Source organism: Molossus molossus, unplaced genomic scaffold (genome assembly GCF_014108415.1).
Source record: "Molossus molossus isolate mMolMol1 unplaced genomic scaffold, mMolMol1.p scaffold_m16_p_15, whole genome shotgun sequence".
Taxonomy (NCBI): Eukaryota; Metazoa; Chordata; class Mammalia; order Chiroptera; family Molossidae; genus Molossus; species Molossus molossus.
The window spans coordinates 35,625,964-35,652,633 of NW_023425350.1; the positions used below are offsets into that span (position 1 = coordinate 35,625,964).

The 26,670-nt window shown below is 34.3% G+C and overlaps 1 protein-coding gene across 15 annotated transcripts in view; it reads right to left on the minus strand.

Moving 5' to 3' along the window:
• The window catches only part of NRXN1 (neurexin 1), a 1,071,251-nt gene that overhangs the window by 950,254 nt on the left and 94,327 nt on the right, over positions 1 to 26,670 (minus strand). For 8 of the 15 annotated variants that reach the window (XM_036262497.1, XM_036262494.1, XM_036262492.1 and 5 more), the window contains exons 3-5: positions 14,208 to 14,225; positions 10,641 to 10,670; positions 9,888 to 9,899 (exon numbers count right to left, since the gene is read on the minus strand). The exons of 4 other annotated variants lie outside the window; for them this stretch is intronic. In XM_036262497.1, the coding sequence (XP_036118390.1) occupies positions 9,888 to 9,899; positions 10,641 to 10,670; positions 14,208 to 14,225 (60 nt within the window). The remainder of the gene's footprint in view (positions 1 to 9,887; positions 9,900 to 10,640; positions 10,671 to 14,207; positions 14,226 to 26,670) is intronic. 3 more of the 15 variants (XM_036262488.1, XM_036262491.1, XM_036262499.1) reach the window with 3 other exon arrangements.

Sequence of the window (26,670 nt, forward strand, 5' to 3'; positions counted from 1 at the left end):
TTACAAAGTATCCATGGGTGGGTAACATACAAAAAGTTTAAATGTTGTTACATATTCGTTTTTCCCATATATATATATATATATTTTCACGTATCTGAATTCTACACAACAAAAGTTTTAATGACCTTTAATGAAAGGTTTGAAAGAGCCCAGTGACACCTTCACTAGTGTGAAAATCAAATGCTTATTTTCAAAGATAAAAAGCAGACCTAATTGAATAACCATATAATCTTCCCTGCCTTTCCCAATGGACCTACTTCTTTCAAAGAAGGATAATTAGCCGGCCAGTGTGGCTCAGTGGTTGAGCGTCAGCACATGCACCAAGAGGCCACCTGTTCCATTCCCGGTCAGGGCACATGTCCAGGTTGTGGGACAAATCCCAAGTGGGCTTATGTAGGAGGCAGCCAATTGATGTTCTCTCATCAATGTTTCTAGCTCTCTACCCCTCCCTTCCTCTCTCTCTAAAATCAATAAAGAAAAAAAAAACTAAAGCAGGATAATTGTTTGTATTGACAAGAAAAAGACTTTCAACACAGAAGTAATGTGGATTTAAATAACAAGGTATATACATGCCCCTGCAAGAAAAAGAACACTTCATCACCGTGAAGAACAAATCATCAACTCTTAAGAGGGTAAAAGCCACTTTACTGAATTGGTAACACTCTCCACAAAATGCTGTTCTGTCAAAGCTTATGGGGGAGTGGAGGGTTTTTGTTTGTTTGTTTTGTTTAGGTTTGTTTTTTTTTTTTTTTTGTAAGTTCAAGATTCCAATTCACCATAGACCTATTGAATAAAATTACCTGTTAAATTAAATCTGAGTTTTTCATAATGTGCTTCAGGTGACAGGAGTTGTGAAGAACTGGACAGCTAACCTGTGAACCAGTGGGGTCAGCACAAGGTAATGAGGTCAAGGTTTGCTCTAGTGCTTGGGAGATGGTTCAAGATGTTCTAACAGGGAAGAGAAACTGGACCAGCCTTGTGCAAACAGCAACAGTCCTCCTTTGCACAGGATAGCATTCTAATTGGGGAATGACACATCTGAAGTAGTTGCAGAAAGAAGACTTAGGCTAATAGGTCATGACATTGCTCCTTACAAATAATGAGAGCACAAACACCAAACCAAATTGCCCTCACACTCATCAGTCCGCTTGGCTTTCTTCTGGACCAATCAGCTTATCTCTTTCCCTTGCATTGAATGACTCATAACTTCACCAAGTCTGCCTACAAAAAAGGCCATGGGTCACAACGATTACAGATGGGTTAGTGCAAATCCAACCTCACTGCTAAGGAAGTAATTTAAAATGTATTCCCTGCTGACTGACAGTCAGATAATACATTTTTTAAAAATTTAAACAAATAATCGCTAGAAAGACAGTAATAACAAGCCATCATATAATTCTTTTAAGTCAGCACAGCAGAAGATTTCTGGCACATTTTGCCACTGGCAATCTGCAAAAACCTATGGTTAGCTTGTGGATGAGGATTTCCCTGTGAACTGTAGTCACAGCTGGCCAATTTAGGGATTTCCATCCTTCTGGCAGCACTTGAGCCCAATCTAAATTTCATTGTTTCCCTGAATGGAGTAATTTAATTTCCTCCAAATGTCTACTGCCTTGATAATGCTATGTCCAGAAAATGAAATGAAAAACTGGGTCAGATGACCTGGTGATTCAAGCCAAAAATTAAATATTGCTTAGAAACTTCATATAACATGTAAGTCATTTTTATTTCCTTAAGTATTAATTATCTCAGTAGTCTAATTTTCTGGTCTGTATCCAGACTATGAAATAATAATAATAAAAAGCAAATACTAATAATTACTGGAGTTCGTACTATTCTGAATGAGCTACCATGTGGCCATAGGCACACAGGAGTTCACAGGTAAAGAAGCCAAACAGGAAAGAAAAAGCTGTGTTTAATGGAACACATTTTGTATAAGTAGACATATTTGAATGTGTAAAGACATGTCCTGAAAAATGGTAACTATTATCTTCCTAGTGTTTACATTTAATGTCAAAAAATCTTGAAAACATTCATTCTGAATAGCTATAGCTTTATACAATGAGTAACAGTCCCACCTAAACAAGAATCTCATTGGCGATTTCAGTAATAATGCCTAAGATCAAATGAAACCATGCTGGTTATCTCTCTCTCTTTTTCTGCCTCTACTAAAAGCACAAGGGATAAGATGCTCACTATAAGCAAAATGTGGTGTTAGACACTGGTTTTATTGTTGTTGTTTTTAATTCAGAGATTTTGTACCATGTAGTTGTTCATCATAGGTTCCACGGATTTGGACATATGGTCATTTTCCCCTGGACTGGAAATAAGTCAAAGGCCCTTTGGGTGTATATAGGCATTTGAGGACCTCAGAAGACTGACTCTGTTCCTTTAAATGTCAGAAGCACAAGGTAAGTTACATGGAAATAAAGGGGAGGGGATTCACTTCATTTTCTGAAACATTGTCACAAATTGCCAAAAGGTTCTTTCTGAAAGTAACATTTTATTTAGAAGTCAAACATCCAGGAGCCTCTTCCTGTTACCCATATGCAGAGATACAAATATGAATTATTGTCCTCCTAAGGAACTATTCCTTTAAGAATGAATACTAGGGGAATTTTGAAGGAAAGTCTTGACCATCAATGGTTGGAGTGGTTTTTACATCCCTTCCAATTATCCGAGACAACCTAAATTGGACAGAAAACAAAAATGATCAAGAGGGTCAAGTCTGAGTCCTCCTTATTCCCAGTTCAAGGAGAAAAATTTGAGTTGATCTTGTTTGTTTCGTCCTCATAAGATTTACCTTGATGCTAAAAGAGAAATATGAAAATTAACATATTAGGAGAAATAATATCCAAAGTAAACTCCAAAAGGACATTTTATAAACTTGTTTAGCCAGTCAGTCAGTCATTACACAAGAATTACCGGATCCCTACTGTGCCAGCCGCTGTTCTAGGGGCCCTTGAGATACATCAAGTCAGGGCAGAGATCTCTGTCCTCTCATTTTCTGGTGGGAGAAAGACAGACAATAAGTATGTTAAATGATAATAATTGTTACAGAGGAGAAACTAGATCGGGGGTCTGAGAGTTCAGGAGAGGGGCAAATTGTAATTTACATAGAATGGTCAAAACAAGTCTCTTGAGAAGATGCTATTTGAGAAAATCTTAACAGGATGTAAGAGTTTTCCCCAGTTATTTAAGTATCTTAAGGTAATTACATGTTGTTATCTTTCCGGGAAAGATAGCTAGCTAAAAAAAAGAACTCCCTAATTAGCTTTTCCTTTAAAATTTAGTCTTCAGGTGACTAAGTAGTTAGTATTAAGCTCAACTCATATATCACTCAAAGTCATCAATGAGAAAAAAATGTTAATGGACAAGAAAGTTTTCTCTGGATGGTATTTCCAGTCCTTAAGAAAATGTTTACTGCCCTGTACCCTTCAGCCTGTAAATTTTAATCTAAAAAGCAGTTCTTAGCCAATGATCCACATGTATTGAAAGGGGAGCCAAGTCCATTTCAGTGTCATCATTGTAGGCATGAGAAATGGGAAAGTGTAAAGTTACAGATATCTAAGTAATTCTGACTGAATAGAATCAATCTTTGATGCTTTATTTTATCAATGTTCACTGTAGTATTGGCCACCAATTATAATGTTCCTCTATTAAAAAATAAAATTTTACTCCCCTAAAATGGAAACCTTAAAAATGAGAAGTGAAAGCATCTTTTATAATACTCCATGGTTGGTTTCCTCCACATTACCTCTAAATTTATTTTGTAAGAATAAGAGGATGAAACCCTGTTTCATGATTATTGGACAAAAGTCTTTTTTTTTAAAAAATATGTTTTTATTGATATTTTAGAGAGAGAGAGAGAGAGAGATAGAAACATCCATGTGAGACACATTGATCGGCTGCCTCTTGCACGCCCTCTACTGGGGATCGAGCCAACAACCCAGGCATGTGTCCTGACCAGGAATTGAACAGGGACCTCTCAGTCCATGGGATGACACTCAATTCACTAAGCCACACCAGTGGGCAGACAAAAGTCTTTAAAGTCTCCTTAAGGTTGGTTATTCGATATCAGTTAATTGAGATAAAAATATCCACAATATTTTGCCTAATGCATAAAGCATTATTCTTTATCATGCCTTGTTTCAGAGTGTCAATAGTTTATTTTATTTTTGGATAATTTGTAATTTCCTTCCCTATACACAGTTCTACAATTCTAATTAAATATTCAAATTTCTTTAGTATGTGACTTCAGCAACTCTGGGAAATTACATTGTTCTCTAAAAACAATGGCCAACATAATTTAAGAAACACCTCCTGACCAGCCTATATTGACGCTGGTTTAAAAAAACTTTTAAATTCACTAAGGCACATTTTTAAAAGGATAAATAAGATAAAAATCATTATTTTGGATAACTAAGATAATGAAAAACAAATCATCCTTTTAAAATCCAGTATGCCGTAATTTAAGTGTTCTGCAATTTACGATCCCTAATTCAGTAAAGCACCTAAATTTGCACTTACACCACCGCATCCTTTAAACTGTTAGACTGTGGAGTGTCCTTTCTGCGCTCTTCTCTGACAATCAATGAATCTATTATCAGTCTAATAAAATATGTGTTTAGTTTATCAGCTATTCAATGTCTTCAATTTTTATAGAATATATACATACATGGAAAACTTCTCATCACAGAGCCAAGAGAGCAGAGATACAAAGGAACTGGGACTTTTATTTGTAATAAATATAATGGCAATATTGATTAAATCACAGAAAAAGATATTACATAAATATTCGCTCCGAGAAAATGTTGTTGATTGTACCCAGCAATGCCGGGCATGTAGGCAACAGAAGAACTGCAAATAAAAATCATTTCTAACAGTCGCACAGCCTTGTGTATACATCGTACAGATGAAGTGGATATTTGTTATCTGAGTTCACGTAGTGAGACTCTGGTCTTTCCATGTTCTGTGGCTGCGAATGAAGAGCATCCAGTGAAAATCGGGATAAATCACTCAAAAGAAGTTATCTCTTAGTTCTCAAACAAAGGCATTTCAATAGTCTGTGAACATTCACAAATGCTTCTAAAGAATTAATATTATGAAGCGGAATGAGCAAATATGTCTCAAGAATCCATACAGAAAAGAACATGACATTTCAAAATTAGTTCTACATCAGAACCACAGCAAATGAATTAAAAAGTTATAAAACAAATATGCATCATGATGTTGGTGACTGGAAGTTGGGTACTTCACAGACAAATTAGCAATATACCAACACTAGAGTTGAAATATGGTAATAAAAATCATGGAAATAAACGTACAAAATGTGCTAAATTCTTTATTCTTCTCCAAATATGAATAATATCAAATCTATCTTAAGAGTAAATATAGTAGAACATTTGTTGTGGTATGACATTACAGATAATGGGTTAAAACAGAATCTGTGATACTGCTTATCAATTAGTTCTGGTGGGATGAATTAGACCTAGGTATTAAAACAGTTAGTTTTGAGAAAATCCAATTTTATTTTCTTTATGTATTATTTGAAGATCTTCATTTTCACTAATGCGATACAACTTAGCTATTTATAAAATGTGTTATCATATACTGACAGCTGTAACCACTTGGCATTCTAGTTACATGACAACCCTGGATAACCAAACAATGCATGTTAATCTGAAAGAGTCAAATGGACATTTATTTTGCAAATATGCCATAGGATTTATAAATGCAAGCAAAAGTAAATATGCTCATATTACAAGGTAAGACTCAAATTTTAGCTGTTTTAATGAAAGTTTACAATCCAAACTCCATTTAAACACAGTTGATGCAGTGAGATTTCAAAAAATAACTCGTGTAAACCACGTAAGATAGTATAACATCAGATCTGAGCTGCAGTCACATTCTGCACCTGCTTTTGCACGAATAATGCAAGTTAGGAAATAAAATTTGATTATTTGTCACTGTGACTGTGAATAACATAAAAAAATTTTTGAAATCCTTAAGCACAAAAAATGATTGATTTTATTTCCTTACAGACCTACTGCTGTGCATATGCTAAGGCATATTAAATAAGTGATATCAGAATGATGCCTTACTGGAAAGATACATTGCAACTCTGGAAAAGGATATGGATGATAAGAAGCAAAAGAAACTTTAAAGACAGAGACAGAGAGGATTCCATGGAATTCTTTTCAGTTATCTGAATAAGTTTCCTACTCTGTCCATGCCACACCTCCCCTGTCCTTCTTTACATCACCTCTTCCAATGTGCCCCACCCCCCACTCACATAGTTATGAAGTCATGAAAATGGCCCATTCAAGATACAGTTGGAAAGATATTCTGGAAATACAATGGCCAAAAAGTAAAACAACCTTCCTGCTCTCATGGAGCTTACATTCTATTAGAAAAAGTTGACATTACATTTGTAATCACTCAAAGGAATATATAATCACAATTATGATGATGGCTATGAAGGAAAATACAGGCCTCCAATCAAAGTACCCACTCTCAGCTGGCAATTATTAACCTGTTCTCTTGAACTATTAACCAGCCATGATGGCTGGATTTGCAGTGTAACTTACTTTAACATTTTCTCATATAAATGGTCACTCGTTGCTTTCATACAAACACTGAAGTAAAATGTAAATTAATAAAGTAATTGTTGGAATGAAGTGACCAGTTAAACATTCACAGAGAAAACAAACAAACAAAACTCAATTCCCAGGCAAACAGGTAAACCTAAATTCTAAATAAAATGGAGAATAAAGTAAGCACTATCAGTGGTCTCAACAATACCAAAGACAAGTTTCAAACCTAAAAAGAAAGCAACCACAATTGCACAAAGACCATTTGGATGGATCTGGCCACAAGCAGCAGAAGTAAGGTTTGCTCTAGAGAACATCTCTTTTCAGCTATACCTAAGAATGCTAAGATTCATTGAAACAAAGTTTATTCCTAACTGTATCCAGTTAAAGATGACCCATCTTTGTTCCTAAAACATGAAAGCAAATCCAGATAATTGACTCTGGGGTTTGACAGTATGACCAATTATGAATAGAGGCACAGTGGCCTATGGGAAGAGCGAGAAAGCGTCCCTTTATTCATGATTCCGTGAGCACACAGCAATGTCTCCAGCTGACTTAGCTGTTTTTGTGATGTACAAATGATAAGGGATTTTCCAGTTTGCAAACCCTGAAAAAGTTCATTAGAGAGTATGGAAGGATCCACACCAACTCTGTAAGGATACATAACAATGATACCAAGGCTTACCTCTACAGGGAAGACTAGGGAGGAAGATGAGAAAGGTATCAGAAGGAATGTTCTCTTCAGATGAGTTAGTTTTTCTTCTTCTTCTTTTCTTTTTTTTTTTTTAAATGAAATGCATTCATTTATCACTGGGCATTTACAATTTTAGAAAATATTTAAGACTCCATATAGAAGAAATCAAAAACACAACAACAATGCTCCTGAACCCAATTTTACTAATGGATTTTTTTTTTAAAAAAAAAGGACATTAATCCAGACATGATCATTCCAGAGAGCTTGAATTCACTACTCCTAAAGAAAAAAGTGATGTCAAAATAATTCTCCAAGATTATATTGTGAAGGAAAGATTTGTTGGCATGAATTTACAATGCAAATCAGTTATTTTAGACTGGGCAGGTTCATACTTATTTTATGCACAACTAAGATTTAACCTAATACAGGAAGCTACAATGTAAAGTTCTAGACATTTTTTGACTTCTCCGACAGAAGGCACTAGGCAAGGATACCGAGCTGTGAGCAACCCTGATTCAGGTTAGCCTTATCTGTTTAAATGACGATCACCTTTGCCCATTCTAGCGGCACCTCCATTCTGTCATTTGACTAACTCGTCCACATCTGACTTCCCTATTTCAATGACACTCCTTGAATGTGGATGCAAGTTATAGTCAAGATTGTACTTTTGATCTAGAAAGCAGACTTATTTAATTAACTTGTAATTAAAGAAGACTTACAGATCATATTTTTTCATTTCTATACATCTAATTAAACAACGTGTAAAGGGACCAGTATGATTTGCAAAATACTGAACTCCATCTTAAATCTTCTTTCCCCATTTAACATCGAAAAGCACTCTGGTCCCATGAATAGAAGAAGAATGTGAAGGAAAAAAAAAAACCAAATCCATGCCCTCTGTAGTTTTGTGCAGATCAAGGAATAAAAAAATAATGAAAGTTTAAGCAAAAGTATGTTTGACACACATACTAACAGAAAACATTTAAGACTGGCATAGCATACCCAAACAAAATTAAGGGACACTTAACACTGATTACACCAAAACAAATATCAGCTTAGTTTACAAACATGAACTACTCCTTATGTAGAGTTAAATGGTTATATAACCAGAGGATTATTCTTAAGAGTTACTTTTCCACAATATAATGAAAACATGTGTGTGCATATTTAGAAAGTTTGTGTGTATATATATGTATTCATGCCAATATACAAAGGAACATATATAAATATAGATATACTTCACTCAGCCAGTAAAATAAAATATGAATACAGTTACCTCTATGCCATTCTGAATCTAATACTAAGGAACAAGGTGGGAAATGCGCACTTTAAAAGAATGAGTGGCAATTTGTCCTTAAAACAAAAAGTTAAAAAACATCCCAAATGGTACACAAAATCGCGAAAAGGAGCAATACATATTGTCACTAACAGTTGCTCGAAGGCTTAAAATTAGTTTAAATTATATTATTGAAAAATGGTTGATCAAAACACACACTGCAATAGCATACGTTGTTTTTTGTTTTTATAAACTCAAAGTATCCAAACCACATTTGTTTCTAAAGCTCTACTTGACACATTTAAGACTTTGATACCGTTTCCTACTTATTGGCCAGTTCATGTTCAGTGCTTTTTTTAAGCAGAAAAATTTCCCTGCTAGATGACACAGACGTGAAGCTGAACAACTGTGGCCTTTGGCCCCAATTCACCAGATCAAGATTCACAGCATAAGAAAGATTTAGAGAATTCAAGGATAAGACACATCCCTGGGTTTAAAATAACCAGAAAAAAAATGCAAACAAATACAAACAAAAAATCTAGAGACCAAGGGCATATTCACTAATACATAGTTTAAAATGTTTGGTTTAAAGGCACTGATACATATTTACCACAGCTGCCTATCGTATACCTCCTTTTCATGAAAACACTAACCACAATATGGATGGTTCTAAATGGTGAATTATACAAGCTTTTAAATTTGGCACCAATGCCGTCAAAGACTACGCATACCTGACTTACCAAGTGATGCAGCAATGTATACCTGGCTGATAATGTTCTTAAGACAGAGTTAATATGCACCTAAGAAAGAACTGGCTTGTCCTGCTCCTTTCTCTCCTTCACAATACTGCCTTTTCCACGTTATCATGGAGGCAGTATGCACACATGACCTCTAGCAGACAGCAAGGTGATGAGCAGGACATTTCAGTGCTGCTCACGCTTAGACTCACATCCCAGTGGAGAATGTCTGGGGTAGGTGGGCTCCAGAGTTAAATGTCTAAGGATGATATATTATGGTGACCATGCTCATCATTTAACCACCATTGAATGATACTGCAAAAACTGACACCAAAACCTGTAGCTCATTTTTAAATACACTAATTATCTAAGCAGCTGTCATAAAAATCACTCTAAAGAGTAAGAAAAAAAGAGTGAAACATTTTGATGGTTTTTTTCTTACCTTAAGTTCATAAAATATTCATTAACACTCATACCTACCTCCCAGTGCCCATTACTAATGCCAAAAGGTATAAATACATTTGAATAGTTTAGACACACTGCAATTCACACAGATGATATTAAGTAGAAATAAAATTGTGTAATACCTTTACTTTTACCTATTGATTTGATGAAATGGTTCCATGAAGAAAGGGTTTCCATAGAGAATAAAGAGGAGAGAAACAACAATAAGAATTATGAATATATGTAAATGCACTACTCTTTGTAAATTAAACAAGACAAGAAAGAATAATGGTTTGAAAACAAATGGAGATATAATCAGTGCATGTTGACAAATCTGCCCTTTTTTATAAGGCAATACATGCAAGGAAATTGGAAAGACCATGCTCACTTTAAAATATTCCACAAAAAGAAGACACGTAATGACTACAGGTAAAAGAAGCATTGATTCTGTGGAACACTATACTCAGCACTACAGAAGCCAGAAGCCAAAGATGTCCACATGTTCCCAAACTGCCATGCATGGGTGAAAAATGGACTCTTCATGGTACACTACGTTAAACTGAATATCCTCTTTCAGATATCAATTTTTGAAGGTTCTTGGTTTTTCTTTACTATAAGTACCCTTAAAAACAAGTCTTTAGGTCTCAGTTATTTTCAGATATCACAGTGCAAAGAATGAACAGAAACAGATGTTAAAGGAGCAAACCAAAAATCAAACCAGCAAATAAAAGGGAGACTAGCACATGAAAAAAAAAAAAATGTGAACATTAGTTACGTATTTAATTTGCAGCCAGATCATTCGCAAGCATGTTCCCATCCTTTGCAATGATGGGTTGAAAGCAGCTACAAAACAAGAAAACACTGAGAGCAGAGTGGAAAAGGAACAGAGCCCATACCTTGGTCGCCCATCATCAGGTGCGCCAGACCTTGAAGGGAAACAAGAGCACAGTCAGCAATAAACAAGGGAGCATGGGAAGGCAGGATTGTCACGGTGACAAAAATGTTCAGTGACAGACATCTTGTTTCCTATGAGACATGTCTGTATCACAGAGGCAAATCAAAAAGCATTCTCTCAACCCCTGGTTGGAATGCTGTGGGGCAAGAGCTATAGAACTACAGTTTAAACACTGGCTTCTGCTGCACTGTGTATTCTGTGTATCAGTTGGCACAATGAAGAGCATAAGAGCATGACTTAAAATCCAACCAATCCCTTTTGCATCTGCCTTTCAGGCCCTTTGAGGAGACTATTTTGAACACTGCCTCCCCAGGGCTTGTCAGTCTTCAGTGCTTAAATTATATTTTGAAAAACCCAAAGGAATACCTAAAAAATGGGCTGGGTCTGATCTTTTTCCCCTCATCAAAAAATGAGAAATTTCATAATTAAATAAAAAAAAATCCTTAGTCACACTGAAATGATAATGCAGAAATGTCTCCTTGTCTGACACATTTGGCAATTAACTAAGCTTGTCCAAATACAAAAAAGATCATTAGACATGCAGTTGTGAAGTTAGAAGTTACTATAGAATAATATTTTAAAAAACAACATATAAGCTTTAAATAGGCTCCAGTAATTTTCCATGGAGAACAAAATTATTTATAATTTTACTTAAACATAACTAAAATGAGTTAATGTATGTGTTAAATATATATTTACATATATGTATCAATTTCATCAAGGAAGTTTTCTGAAAGAATATTGAATTCCCTTTATTTAAATTATTTATTGTCTCTTACTTGACAACTTCAAATTCAAGATTACTTCTTTTCTAAAGAATACTACTAATGTATTTTATTTTATTTTATTTTATTTTATTTGTTCCTCACCTGAGGATATTTTTCTACTTATTATCAGATAACGTGAGAGGGAGGGAGACAGAGAGAAACACTGATGTGACAGAGCCACATCGACTGGTTGCCTCCTGTACGACCGGACTGGACCAGGGTCGGGGATGAACTGCAATCAAGGTACGTGCCCTTGACCGGAACTGAGCATGCAACACACTGGTCCACAGGACGACACTCCACCCGCTAAGCCAAACCGGTCAGGGTACTAATTTTCTTTCTTTCTTTTTTTTAAGTTATTTTACTATCCAAGTAGATACTTTTTACTGAAAGGCATAATTCCTACTTTTTATTCTAAATTCCAGAATAAAGCTACAATTCAATCAGTGTATGTTTTAAAAGTATGCGAAAATGTTAGCGCGATATAGCATGCATAGTTTTTATAAAATTTATATTTTATTTCCTAGTGTTATTTCAAACATAGTTGAGACTTTATTTGGAATATATAACATTCTGCATTACTTGTGTAAGTATTAAAATAATCAGTGTTATTTCCTTAAAATTTTATGGGTATTTAAACATTCCTTGGGGCAGAGACGATTACAAATCATCATCTAATCACAATATAAAAATGATTAAACATAGTAGTCTAAGGTTTTTATCATCTAGACTCTTTTTGTATTTTCTAAGGGATTTCAACAAAAAATATAATCAACACAGGCAGACTGCAATCTTTATGATCTGTTGGTGATTCATGATATTTCATATGCCTAGGAATAGTGGCTTATCTGTCCAAGTGATATAATTTTTCATTTAATTTCACTTTTAAATCTACTATATATATTTACTAATAACAATGTATAACCTTATGTAGTCTAAATTAGGAAATTATTTCTGTGTCAGATCTAACTATTATAAAATATATTAGACATCTCTACTGGTCTTTAATAACCACCTTAGTAAGGATGGAAATTAATACATTTTAAAAGCATTCACACTCCTCATGCTAGATTTCTTACTTCTTAGGGAACTCGACTTTATTACTAAAGTTGAGTTATAAATAGGGATGTTAAAATTATGATTGAATAAACTTTATTGCAATAGTTTATGGGTCTACACTCTGAAAATCTTGTAAAGAATTTTAATGGGATGATTGTGTGTGAGGAGAGAAGCATTCACGCTTAGTAGACTCGTTTTAATGCCTTCAGGAATGCAACTGGATTTAGAGAGCAAAGAACAAAAAATATGAAACTCTAAAGGATGAGTAAAGAAATGCAAAAGAAGTTAAAAAGGTACTTTAAAAAGTTTTCAATCTTAATTAACATGCACAATATAAGTGAGACTGGTTTTGAAAAATGTCAGACCTACAGGGTAGTATCATCTTTATCAAGTATATACTCACATATTATTAAAATTATAGTATAGAAAAACAGAGCCTTATACAGAGCCAAGAATTGGGAAAAATAATCAGTGATGACTTCTTCAGCAGTTTTAATCTATTACTTAAACAATAAAACAGATATGTTCAGCAACCAAGCAACTACACTGTACATGAATGAATAACAAAGAATATGCTTAAACTTGCTACTGATCAACTTAAGATGACCATGAATTGTTTTTTTTTATTTGAAACATCAAATCTTCATAACTCTACTATTTATCTCTAACCTGTAATGAGGATTTTTTCCTAAAAATTCTGTCATCCTTTTACAAATGTATATTATTTTACAAAATGATTTTATTTCAAAATATTGTAGCAAAATCAAATATGCTATATGTTTGCTTCTGACATGTAGATATTGGTAAATTGTTTATGCAAAACTGTTAATGCTATAATTATGTAATTTGATAGAACACCATCTTCCTTTCCACAACTCTTTGCTCTACCTAGTTCTTTTTGCATTTTTATCACGAAGAGATTTGTTTGACAGTGTACCAACTAACACATTTAATTTCTATAAAAACAATATGTTGAAATATGTTTAGTTTGTTGGATTCTATAGGAAAAAAGTATAATCAAAATTTCTTGAAAGATAATTTTTGAAAGTTTGAATAAATATGTTGGTTTTATTTAACACACACACAGAATATTACAAATATACTTACCATTAAACACGGTGGAGTGCTGTACGCTTTCATTTCCACTGGCCAGTGGCTTATTTTTTAATCTAAATGTATGCCTCTTTCTTATTGTCAGTACTTCATTCTCTATTTTTATAAATCAAATCATTTAAAACTAAACCAATGGGCTTGAGATGATGAAATGCTAAACAATTCCAAAAGGAAAAAAAAATCATTTTGATCAAGAAAAAATGGAGAAAGGATCATGCACTGTGTTCTGAAATTGCAAATAAATACTTTCTCATTTAAAAACAAAAAACAAAACACACAAGAAAAGGATTGTATTATTTTTCCATACAGAACACTGCAATAAGTATTCCAAAGTTCATACAGGACGCTGACATCCATCAAGGATTGAAATTAAGGTTGAGGAGTTTCATATACTTGGGGTGGCTGGGGTAGTGAGTATGTGTGTTCTATATGAAAAGTGATCCACAATCCAGAAATCAACAAATGCTCAGAGAGAAGTTCAACTTACCATCTAAATTCGAGATGTACTGAATTGATGCTAAGAAATAAAAGGCAAATGAGATTTGGAAAAAAAAGTAAAGAGCACCCACCTTCCACATTGTTGTCTTCTGAAAGCACATGACAAGGAGGGAGAGAAAAGGAAAACATTCATTAAGCAGCATGCAGACTGGACCTTGCCTTTGCATGTCTTCCTCATGCAAGGCACCAACACATCATGCAGTGCTCCGTCGCGACCATTCGAAGGGGAAAACAAAGCCATGGGAAGCAGGTTCCCGCCCACTGGCAGCATTTTAAAAATGTGAGACTAAATTTCAGTAATAGCGGTAGGTCCTGAGAAAGGAGTTTTGAAGTCTTTCCCTGCCCTGTGTACAGCAAACATTCTTACATGTTGCTAGCATGGTTTTTCAGGGCAATACTTTTTAGAGCTTTTTTTATACCATTCTTAAAGATTCTATTTCTGAATTCTGATTTGGACTTGGATGGAAGAAAAAAATGACATGAAATCTCACGTAAAGATACTCCAGTTCTACTAAATATGTAATCCATTTTCTATCATGGCCTTTAAGTATTTCTAATACTTGAATTTCTTTCCTTAAAGAAACACAACATAAATATGCAACTAAAGTCTACAATTTATTTGACTTATTCACAGCATTCATATTTTATCGCAAGTGATGATAGTTTATTGTGATTATTAAAGTGCTGACTTTTAAACTGTTAAGTAGAAAAAGTGACCACTGCAAGAGAAGTTCATCTGAGAATGTCCATTAGGCAAAGTTTATCAAGGTTTATTCACTTTGTACTTCTGTTAAGGGTGTGAACATGAACAAAGTTAACATGAGCACCACATTTGGTAAACTTTCCTCATATTTCTACACATCTATATAACATTCACATATTTTATATATTTATTTAAATGCATTTCTGCATATATATAATCAGATTTATATGTATTTCCTACATTTAATCCATGTAAGTGAATGGGCTTTAAACTGTTATTAGTATATACCGGACAGTTCGAGAACTGTTTGAGACAGACAGGCCTGGGCACCCAGGGAGGAAATGTAAGAGAAAACTATTCTATGGGACTAGGGCGAGAGAAAAGTTTTAGTACTAAACAACATTCTTCCAATGATAAAGTATATCCATCTTGAAATTCTTAGTCTCATTCTTAAATTCCTTTTAATTAGTTATATTTTTTTAGGTGGTTATTTGATCAGAAGTGTTTATAAGGAGCAAAACAGTAGCAACTGTAAAAACAAGAGAGATATAACTATAAGTGAATCATTTCATAAGGTTTGACAAATAATTTTTTTAATGGTAATGTTGTTAATGATTTAAAAATCATCACTTTTGTTTAAATTATATTAGTTGGAAACAGAAATGTCAACACAGGCACATCTACGCATGTGGTCTTAATACATAATAGAAAATAGCTAGTGGATAAATGTGGACAATAACAGCGATACAAAGTATGTGGTTTGCCAGCGTTGATTTAAAAATAAAATTTAAAAAGAATTGAAATATTTTGTATGTGATAGTCTTTTATTGTGTGAGCTTGGCTTCCAATCTACCCAATAATTAGACTGAAATTGTTACTTTTCAGTGGTAACTCAGACATGACATGAACACAAATATTAAAGTTTAATTTTAATGATATTTATGGGAAATTATACAAAGATCCAGATTCTTTTAATATTTAAGGTACACTTTGGTTGCATACTAAATGTCCTTTGAAATTCTATTCCACCTTTAAGGTGATTATTTTAATAAGATTATTTAATATGTAGAGTAACAGCAATTTCATGGAGTTCAAAAGAGAGTCAAGTGCCAGAAAGGTGTATCTGTCAATTACTGTAGCACTATTTAATTTCTGTAAACAAAAATCTGGCAAATACGGTTGTGAGTAGGACAATCCCAGAAAGAGGTTTTGGTCAAGTGCTGCATAAAAGACCAATAGGAAAGGAAAAATTAAAAATAAACCAATTAAATAAAACAAACCCAGGCTTGACAGCAATTTAAAAAATGTGCTAAGTAGGATATCAGGAAAAGTTGTGCTAATAAAATCAAGGTCACTGATTTGCTCCCCCAAAGTAAATCCTCATTCCACTGTTAACTAAAGCCCAGGGCCACAGCTGTGCCTTTGACCCTACCTCTCCTTCCAGCGCTTTTCTGAGGCCTTATTCATAAGGAGAACCACACTGAGTAATGGGACTCAAATCCCAGTCTTGACCAATGTGTAAACAAACCCTGACTTGACCAAGTTCAGAAAAATGGTCTGTATCGGAAGACTTGGATTTAAAACAAAAATCTAAGCACTAGTGTAAAAGGAAGGGTAATATATTAACTCCTGTTTAAAAAGGAATACAACTGGCTTGGAACAGGCTTGCCCTGAGTTTCCATATATTTTCAGATTCAAGCATAGGATTAAAAACCTTCTCGTTACTTGTTTCATTCTATTCTATCCTTTAGCATCCATTTGTGGGTTTTGGTTCATTTACAAGCTGTTAACCTAAAGATGATCCCCTATTAATTCAGAATTTTGATGCAGTTATAAATGGCGGGAGCCCTGGCGTTTACAAATCACTCTCCAGGTATTTTTTCCATTTCTTGTTCCTTTCTATTTGGCTTTGATCTAAACTAAAAATACCCAGTTTAAAAGAATAGTTTTTCTGATCACTTCAACTTTTGCTTTCTCTATGGATCCTTATGCAATCAAATATTGTCTTGGTTTTTAGCAGCAACACAGAGAGGTGCTGAAGTTGGCATGCCACAACGTGAAGACAAAGCAGTATCTTTTACATTAGTGTGAATGTGCAAAGCAGTCCATCCAGCCTTACCTGCAGACACTGTCAACTTAGGGAAAAGCTCTTGGTTTGCAGAGAACCCTGGCTTCTTAATTCTGTTCACCTAACCCTGCTGTGTATATGAAGTGAGTCTCTTATAAGCAACTTCACTATAATGACCATGCCACCTTAAAAAGATCACATTCTTTTTTTCCCCCTTTGGATTGTGAAAATAATGAACACAAAACAAAACCAGGAAAAAAAATACCTCAAATTTTATTTTTCTTTTGGCTAAGACATGCTTCCTTCACAAAGATGGGAATTAGGCACCAGAATATCAATCATATTATGAATGATGGTGGTGTCCTGACATCAAGGAAGGCTGAAGACTGTTCAATTGTATGCTTTTAAATTACTTCAAAAGAGCAGCTCTACAAAAATGTTTCCTTTCGCCCCCAGCCTGTAAGAATGCAAGGACAGCCCTGGCTGGTTTGTCTCAGTGGTTAGAGCATTGGCCCACAGACCAAAGAGTCACTGGTTCGATTCTGGTCAAGGGCACACACATACTTCGGTTGCGGTTCATCCCCAGCCCTAGTTGGGGTCGTGCAGGAGGCAACCAGTAGATATGTACCTCTCACTTCGATGTTTCTCTTGTTTATCTCTCCTTCTCTCTTTCTCCCTCCCTCCCACTCTATCTTAAGATAAACAGAAAAATATTCTCAGGTGAGGTTTAAAAAAATGAATGCAAGACAATTCTCTAATTTATCATGTCAGCATTCTTTGGACATAATCTTAATTACATATATAGAAAAGAGAAATGAGTAAGAAAACAGATGTGCTTGTTTCAATATAAAGAAAACCAGAAATGCAATCATGACAAGTGGGTAAATTAAAATTTGAAATAAAATATCACAAATAACCCCTTTTTGTACAATCAGTGTTTAAGTTTAACTATATGAAAAGGTTCATCAAAATGTACAAGCAGTAGTCAACTTATGTACTATATTTTACATCTAAAAAATGGCCAAAAGTTTGTCGCCACTTGGACTTTTCTTCTCTTACTTGGTTTCCTTCCTTCTCTGCTAGTTGCCTGCGACTGGCTCCCTTCATTTTCGTTGGCTCCCCGGCTCTGCCATCAAAAATGCAACAGAAGGGGCTGCCCCACCCTGACCCATGCCCTACCAGGTAGGGTACATAGTAACAAAACTGGAGCAAGGAATGCAGAAAAATATTCGATTTCCTTCTTCTTCTTTCATACCTTGGACCAGCTAGCTTCTATTCTTGCCTTTCTAGCCCCTCACATTTCAAGACATTACCCCCATTTTGGAGACTAAATGCCAGTGTGGCAGAGTTTGGTTCCCACGGTGGTGCAGGATGGGGCTGTGTTTAATTTTATTTTACTTTTGGTGTTAGCAGTGAAAGCATCCGTAGTCTAGGGAGGCGTCGACGACTGGGAAATGGAGGGAATCATGGAGACCGGATTTGTACAGCAGTCAGCTGGAGGAAAAGAAATGACGTTCAGAACCAAGAGAAGGTTCAACAAAAAATGCAGCATAAAGGTCCATATGGAGACCTAAGGAAAGAAAGAATCTGGGAAGAAATCTGGCTAGTTTCAAAAACGCTTTCAACAGGTGGCCTCAGGAATTTAATTTAAATCTACTTAAATTACACCCCCACCCAGCCTGATGAAATCCAGGTTCTTGGACATAAGGAGAGCCAAATAAAGTAGCTCATTTTTTCCTCTCTCTTTACTGCTCAGGAGTGAAGGAGTGGTATCTCTAAATCAGCGTGCAGCAGGAGAGATGTTCCTGACACCACAGTGGGAACTCAGAAACATTTCCCAAGGTACATTATGGGCAACGTCTGACTATACTTCTGGTACCTGGCTGTGACTCAAGTATATTATAGAATTAACAAGTCCTTTGTGAAGTGTTTGGAGAAGTTTACCTTGCCTTACAGTGTTGTTTCCATGGGAAACTGTGATAAGGGTTTCAAATGACACTGGAGACGGCCTGTGTTTCTGCTTCACACAGGGATGTTGTATTACAAGGAAGACTGGGGTATTTGATTCAAAATGCTCCATCTTGTGAATGGAGAAAGGAAAGAAGGGAAGAAAGGCAGGCAGGCTAATTATATGCTGATTCTTGCAGTGTTTCAGCTGTTTCGTGGACTTGATGGTATTTAATAATTATTAGCCAATATATTAAACCATATATTAAAAATGGCTCACATAAACTATATTGCATACAACTTCAAACTTTCTTTTCACAAGGAACTATTATGAGGATTTTGCTTTGGTTTTGTAGACTCAATTCTTCCCTACATCTAATATGAGAGGTAACATTTATATATTCATTTCAATGGCTGGATTTAGGACCACTGCATTTACCATTGACATAAAAGTTGTGACAAGCACAGCTACACTGTGCATGCTAATGTCACTTTTTTAAAACATTTTTTTAAATTGATTTTTAGAGAGAGAGCAATGAAGAGGGAAAGAGAGAAATATTAATGTGAGAGCAAAACACCTATCTGCTGCCTCCTGCACACCCCTACCAGGGACCCCGCCTAAAACCCAGGAATGTGCCCTGACTGGGAACCAAACCTGTGACCTTTTGGTGCACTGAATGACGCCAGCCAACTAAGCCACACTGCCCAGGGCTGATGTCACCTATTTCTATTGTTTTATTGCTCTCTAAGAAATAAACACTCCCTGATAGGAAACTGACGAAACAAAAAACAAAACATCAAGTGAGCTGTTACCATTTACTTTTCCACCCATGTTCAATTACTACTACATAATTCGTCTAAAAAAGCTGATGTGGTTCAGTTGAGCTTCCTTTCTAAGAGTTTAAAGTTATCATATTTTAGAAAGCAGACCAGGAAAACTCTTGGATCAAAGTTAGGAGAATAAATTTAAATACACCCCTACCTATCTATCCAAGCTGTCACCCCTTCTACTGGTTATGTGGATGTGCTAATGTTCAGATGCGACTCTCCTTATGAAGAAAATGAATAGGACACGTTCTTCGCCCGTGTTTTACCAAATGAGAATATTCCACAATGTGTCCTAAATTCTCCAACGTTACGATGAAGAATAGGTGAACTTCTGCTGATGGACACAAATAGTGCTGCATTTGAGAGCTGTCTATCATATACTAGGTTTATATAGTTGTTTTCAGAAATCATTTTATTACAGAGATTTTTCTTAAACTTTCAAATACTTCTGATTTTACTCATCTATACTTAGAATCTCAGATTAGTCCAAAACAAACTTATTTAATTGTTCTGAAAAAAACAAACTTTGTCATTAAATTAAGGGGACTTTGCATAAAAATATGACTATGTAAACCATACTGTATAAAGAAGACCTAAATGTAAAGCCTAACAAAATATATATGTATTACTGAATAGAAATGGTTCATAAAATGAAAAACTGACCCGTGAATTATATATATTCTTATATGTGTATAAATGTATGCATATATATGTCATATATACATGACAAATAGAAAATTTATTTCAAAATAAAAACAATTTCATGTTATCTTTAATAGAAACTTTGCACATGTAACAGTCTACAAGAAAAAAATGCATTAAATATTAAAATAATCTTTCAGTTCTTCAGAGCTTTTAGTTTTTCATTTTCTTTACTGTTTAAAACTCAAGATATTTACATATTTTTATAATTTATAGTTAATTTAATTTTAAAGGTTTATAAAAGTAACTAAAAAATCATTTAAAAATAGAATGGTCAGTTTTTGTCTGGGTTCTTGTTGTTTCTTTTTTGCTAAGTAAATTAGTATGTTAAAATTTTCTAGGAGTGCCTCAGGGTTGACTAAAATGGTACCCTAATGAACCAACAGATAGTCTTTTTAAGTGTAGGATATTTCAACAGAAGAAAGATTGTCAGAAAGAATTCTTTGGCTTTTCCAAAGAAATAATTTAGTCGTACAGCACCTAAGGTTGAAACATATGAAATTACTATTTTCAGATAAAAATAGGTCAAATATCAATAATTTAATATGGTTAAATTTAGTATTGCAAGTTGGTGGTTTTCTTAGAAACTGTGCTATTCTTTGCATCTAAACATAATGCAGTAATATCAAGTTAATCCAAAACATTATTTCACTCTTTAGAATCAATCATTGGAAAGCAAAATACAATCTGAGTGCATGAAATTTTCATAACATGTTTTATAAAATGTTACAAAGATCTCGAGTAACTTGTTCCAAATATTCAAGGGAAATTAGAATTAAAAACAATACTAAGACTCAGGTAGTTCTTACTACTTTAAATTCACTTTCATGAACATTACCTTATATAATCTTTATGTTACCTCATCAGTTAACTCACAATGATTGGGTAACTTGCCTAAGATAATCAAATAGAAACTAGAAGACCTGAGAGCATACAGAAAGTATTTTAAAGGCTTCTTGTCCAAGTCTGTGTAGATATCAGAGATTGTTTTAAAAAAAATTACCATGAAGAAAAGTGGACAATATAGGGTAATGATGGAGTGTCTACTAAGGCTGTGTTATGCTCCTGGAACACCTGTCACAATGTGTCTACTATCATCACTTTTTTGAAGGTAACCTAATAAAGGAGCAAGAAGACTGTATGATTTATTGATCCTGTTGCAAGAAGGCAGAAATATTTTAGAGAAAATATTTCTTTCTTAATTGCAAGTATATGTTATTTCTATAAATTCAAAGAAAAATTAATACTGGTTAGTTTCTTTTATTGATAAAAATACCCCAACACTCTTAGAATACATTATTTCCAAGAAAAAAAGTTTAGAACATCTTTGCCCTACTTTAACAGTAAAAAAGCAGGTCCAGGTTAGTAAAAGTGTTTACCTATGGGCATTCTAACCACTAGAAATAAAAGAAAAAATTATTCCACAAATTTACTGCTCTCTTCAATATTTAAAGGAAAATGTTCATTTCATTCACAGCACATTAAATTTTGTTTCCCTTTTAAAGCATCTGAAACAAAAAGGCACTTTCATTACAAGTCAAATATTTGAAATGTTAGGCAATATAATATAAATTTGTCACATAAAGTGTATTTGCCCTTTTATTTTAGTTCTAAAATGCAAATCTGATGAAAATATGATTTTTATTCTTTTTTACATACTTGCTGCAGAGTGAATCTCCTGGGAACTGAGCAGCAAGTTTTAATATTTTAAAATCTGAATCAATAAACAAGTAGAAAGAAAAACTAAATACAATGTTCAACGCCTATAATCTTTTTTTTTTAATCCTCACCTGAGAATACTTTTCCATTTTATCATCAGATAGAGTGGGAGGGGGAGAGAGAGAGAAACATCGATGTGAGAGAGACACATCGGCTGGCTGACTCTCGCACTACCCAATCAGGGCCGGGCATGAATTGCAACCAAGGTATGTGCCCTTGACGGGAATCGAACCTGCAACTCATTGGTCTGTGGGTCAATGCTCTAACTACTGAGCCAAACTGGCCAGGGCTACACCTATATTCTTTTTAAGGTTTTATGTTATAGGCTAAGAACAAAGTAGTTTGTTCATAGGTACAACCAATTCTATGTTTTTGAAGATTTCATATATGTGTCAGGGCTAATGTCTCATACTTAATTAGGCCCATATCATTTCAAGCCCATGTTGAAGAGGAGCCATGAGCTTGCATAATCTCTCCTTTATCGGTCAGTTTATTGATGAATAAAATCAAATTACCACAAATACAAACTTTTAAGGTAGCCTTATAATTCCTCATCTAACTTTTTCTGAACATTCACTGCTTAAGAAAACATGCAGAAAAATAAAGTGAAGTTTCTTTTTTTGGACACTTGTAAAGCATATTGAAATGGTTAACTCCATCATTCAAAGCATTTCATTTCATTTAAAAAAACAGAATAACATGAATATAACTAGTTATTTCTTGACATTTGTGTAAACTGTTTTCTGATTACAGAAAGTATGCAAACAAAATTTCCCCAAACAACTTCTATGTTGAAGTTTAAGTTTCAAAATAATCTCATCAAGTTATAAATTATTATATACTGCTTCAGAATTCATGGCAATGCAAAAATATTGTAACCACTTCAATTCATAAACTCTATCCTAAACATCAATATGAGAATGTGTGTCATCTCTTTGACACACACAGGCACACAAACATTTGGTACTTTCTTTATGAACAAATTCAAATTTAGATATTTTTCTCAATAAAAAGTATTTTCTTTTACAAAATTAACATGGATAGATAAATATTTACCACAAATTATTTGATAATATAAGCAATAGCAACATAACTACAGTTGATCTTTGAACAACACAAGTTTAAACCATATGTGATTTTTTTCAGTAAATACTGTAAATTTATTTACTATTATGATTTTCTTAATAGCATTTTTCTCTAGCTTACTTTATTATAAGAATACAGTATATAATACACATGACATACAAAATATGTGTTAATTGATTATGTTATACCTGGATCTTGACTACATGGTGGGGTGGCACCTCTAACCCCCACACTGTTCAAGGGTCAACTGTAATACTTTCCTCCACTGAAAAAAATGTTTACCCACTGGTAATAGGTATTAAATAAATTATAAACTTCTCTTTATCTTTCCCGCTCTTATTTTTTAAATTTTATGTCTGTCCTTATTAGAAGAGAAAATGAGCATTTTCTAATTGCACTGTCCAATATTCTTGCCAACAGACACATATGAAATTACATTTCATTTAAAGTTAATTACAATAGAATAAAATTTAAAAAAATTGTTCCCCAGTTGCATGAGCCAAATTCTACATTCTCAAAAGCCATACATGTCCACTGGTTATCAGATTGGACATCACAGATTATGACTATTTACCTCACTGCAGAAAGTCCTCTTGGGCAGTACTCTTAAACAAGTAACCATTTCTCTTGTAATCTCTTTTAATATAAAGCTGTTCATATAATGTATATGTTCCTTGTCACTTTTATTCATAAAAGGAAATAATTAAATTCATCACTTTTAAAAGAAAACCTAAATTCAGATTAGATATGATTTGGCATTTATGAGCTATGGAGAATTGTGTGATATTTTCATTTTAACTTCAAAATAAAAAAAAATTGGGAAAGAGACCTTATAAATTTTTGCTGTCTTCATATTAAAATGTCTTTGAACAATTCAAACTCTGGTTATTATTCTTTTCATCATATGTCCTTTTCCCTTAAACCTCACAGATAATGATGAGAAAATGTTAAATATATTTTGATTCCTAAGTAAATTAAGGAAGCAATGTAATATGATTACACTGCTCTTGATTTCTCTCCACTTTTCTCAATATTCTCCATTTGGTCATTTAATTTTATTTGTCATAGACTTTATCTGTAAGTCTATTTTGTATAATAGTTTAATAACAACAGTTTTTAAATTAGTAAAAAAGTAACTTCCATCCTACAATCTCATACAATAAATTATCTTATAATAAGTCAAATATTTCCTTCCTATAAAATAGGCTTCTCATTGTGGAAAAATAAACCAAATGGGCAAGTAAAAGGATCAACATTTCTGCATCACTGAAATACAGCAGAAACAAGAAGGAAGGGCAGCCCAAAACGTAGTGATTTCCAAGAGAAGTCCAAGATCTCGTTAAAAGGCTACTAGTACATGATAACAAAAGCACCACTAGGTAGGCAAATAAAAACTATGAGTAGGAAAAATAACCCTGATTATGAAAGCATTAATGAAATAGTAAAAGAAAACAAAAAAGCGGTAAAAAAAAAACATCCAGAAGATTAAATGATGGACTAAAAAGTTTCACATTTATGAATGAATGAATAAGGTGTACAATGAAAATTTAGAGTACACCTGCTAAGTCTACTTTCAGTATTTAAAGAATGTAGGTCTTCTCCTAAAATTAAACAGTATATTTTTATTACAGAAAAGTGGCCTTTTTCATGACTGCTTAGTAACATCCAATCTCCACTTTTAAACAGTAACAAGAATGAGGCAATTTAAGAATGGAAACAAAAATATATTTGTAGTTATACCTTCAATACCTTAAGGAATAACAGTTAATCCAGATATCCCAATGAGCTGTTGTATGGTAAATAAATTAAGGATTGCGAAGGACAGATGATTTCCAAAGGGTACCGAGGTCATTGGACATCTTAGCCCAGTCTCCAGCATTAGAAATGTTTGAAAGAGATTATACAAAATAACCAGATACTTGTCTTATTTCCAAAGAAGAAATTATATGTTGCAAAACCAAAGTCTGTATCCAGGCTGGGTACCTGTTATGAACTGAATGTGTGTGTCTCCCCCAATACATATGTTGAAAGACTACTTCCTAGCATGATGGTATTAGGAGGTGGGACCTTTGAGAAGTAATTAGTATTGCGAAAGGTAATAATGGGTGAAAAAGATGAAGAAATTAAGAAGTACAAACTTGTTGTTAGACTGATGAACCTCATAGGGAAGGGGGAGGGAGGGCAGGATGAGATAAACCAAAGAACTTCTATGCATATATGCATAACCAATGGACACCAACAACAGTGTGGAGAAGGGGGGAGGGGGCAAGATTGGGGAGAAGGGGGTCAATGGGGAAAAAAGGGAGGACATCTGTAATACATTCAACAATAAAGATGAGTTTAAAAAAATGATTGTAGAGGAAGAATCTGATACAGTGGAGCTCTCTCTCTCCAGCAAACACCTTCCCACTTGCTTCCTAAAGGCAAGATGTCAAAGATGCTCTGGTGGCTGTTTTCAAGCTTCAGAGTCTCTGGTACCCATTATGAAATAACTACAGCCCAATTCAGAGGCAGTTGTGAGTGCATGCCAGTGAACACCTCTGATAAAAAAAAAATGGAGCCCTCTTATTAGTGCCCTTATAAGAGTCATGAGAGAGATTGTGTCCCCTCTCAACAAGAAGTCGGCAATCTTCAACCTGGAAGAGGGCTCTCACCAGAACATCACGACCATGTTCTTAGTTTTCCATCCTCTAGGACTAGGAGAAAAAAATTTCTGGTTTTCATGAGCTGCCCATTTTACGGTACTTTGTTATAGCAGCCTGACCTAAGACTCACTAGGTAAAACTCATCTGTACATAAAATAAATATGCCACAAAACCTCAATAGATTTCTGATATTACAACAGTGAGGAAAAAATAGTTAAGCAATATATAACACTATGTGGAATGGCTAATACATCCTAACAATAGTAGCTCGTGGCAGTACCTGGTAGCCTAGAAAATGTGACCTTATAGTTGTCTGAAGTAAATTATATTCAAAATGTGCCATGTGGCAAGTAACACTTAACCCACAGGGAAAATATGATGGCAAAAGAACAGAAAATTCACTATTTTTTGAAAATTCAATAGTCAGCTTCATCTTTTTCTTTTTAATTAGTGTGTTTCTCTCGGAGTGGTCTGGAACCTGTCCTGGATGGAGTTGGAGACAATACACTTGATCATTTAAAATGGACCTATTAATATAAAATAATAAAATCAATCACTTTAAAGTTTGTAAATGTGTATGAAAGTATTCATAAATAGAAAAAATTATTTGAATGAATTGTCAGGATCAACAAATACACTACATCTCTCAGGAACTAGATATCCTTGGAGAATCTCAGCATTCCCTGACATTTTGCAGTTACGTAAATGTTTTATCTCACTGGTCCCACCGTGAGCCTGGAGTTGGGATCCTTCTAAGCTCTGCCACCACAAATCCGGTTCAGGAATTAGATACACTGTTTTAAACATTTCTTTCATTTCTCATTAGCTAAATGTTT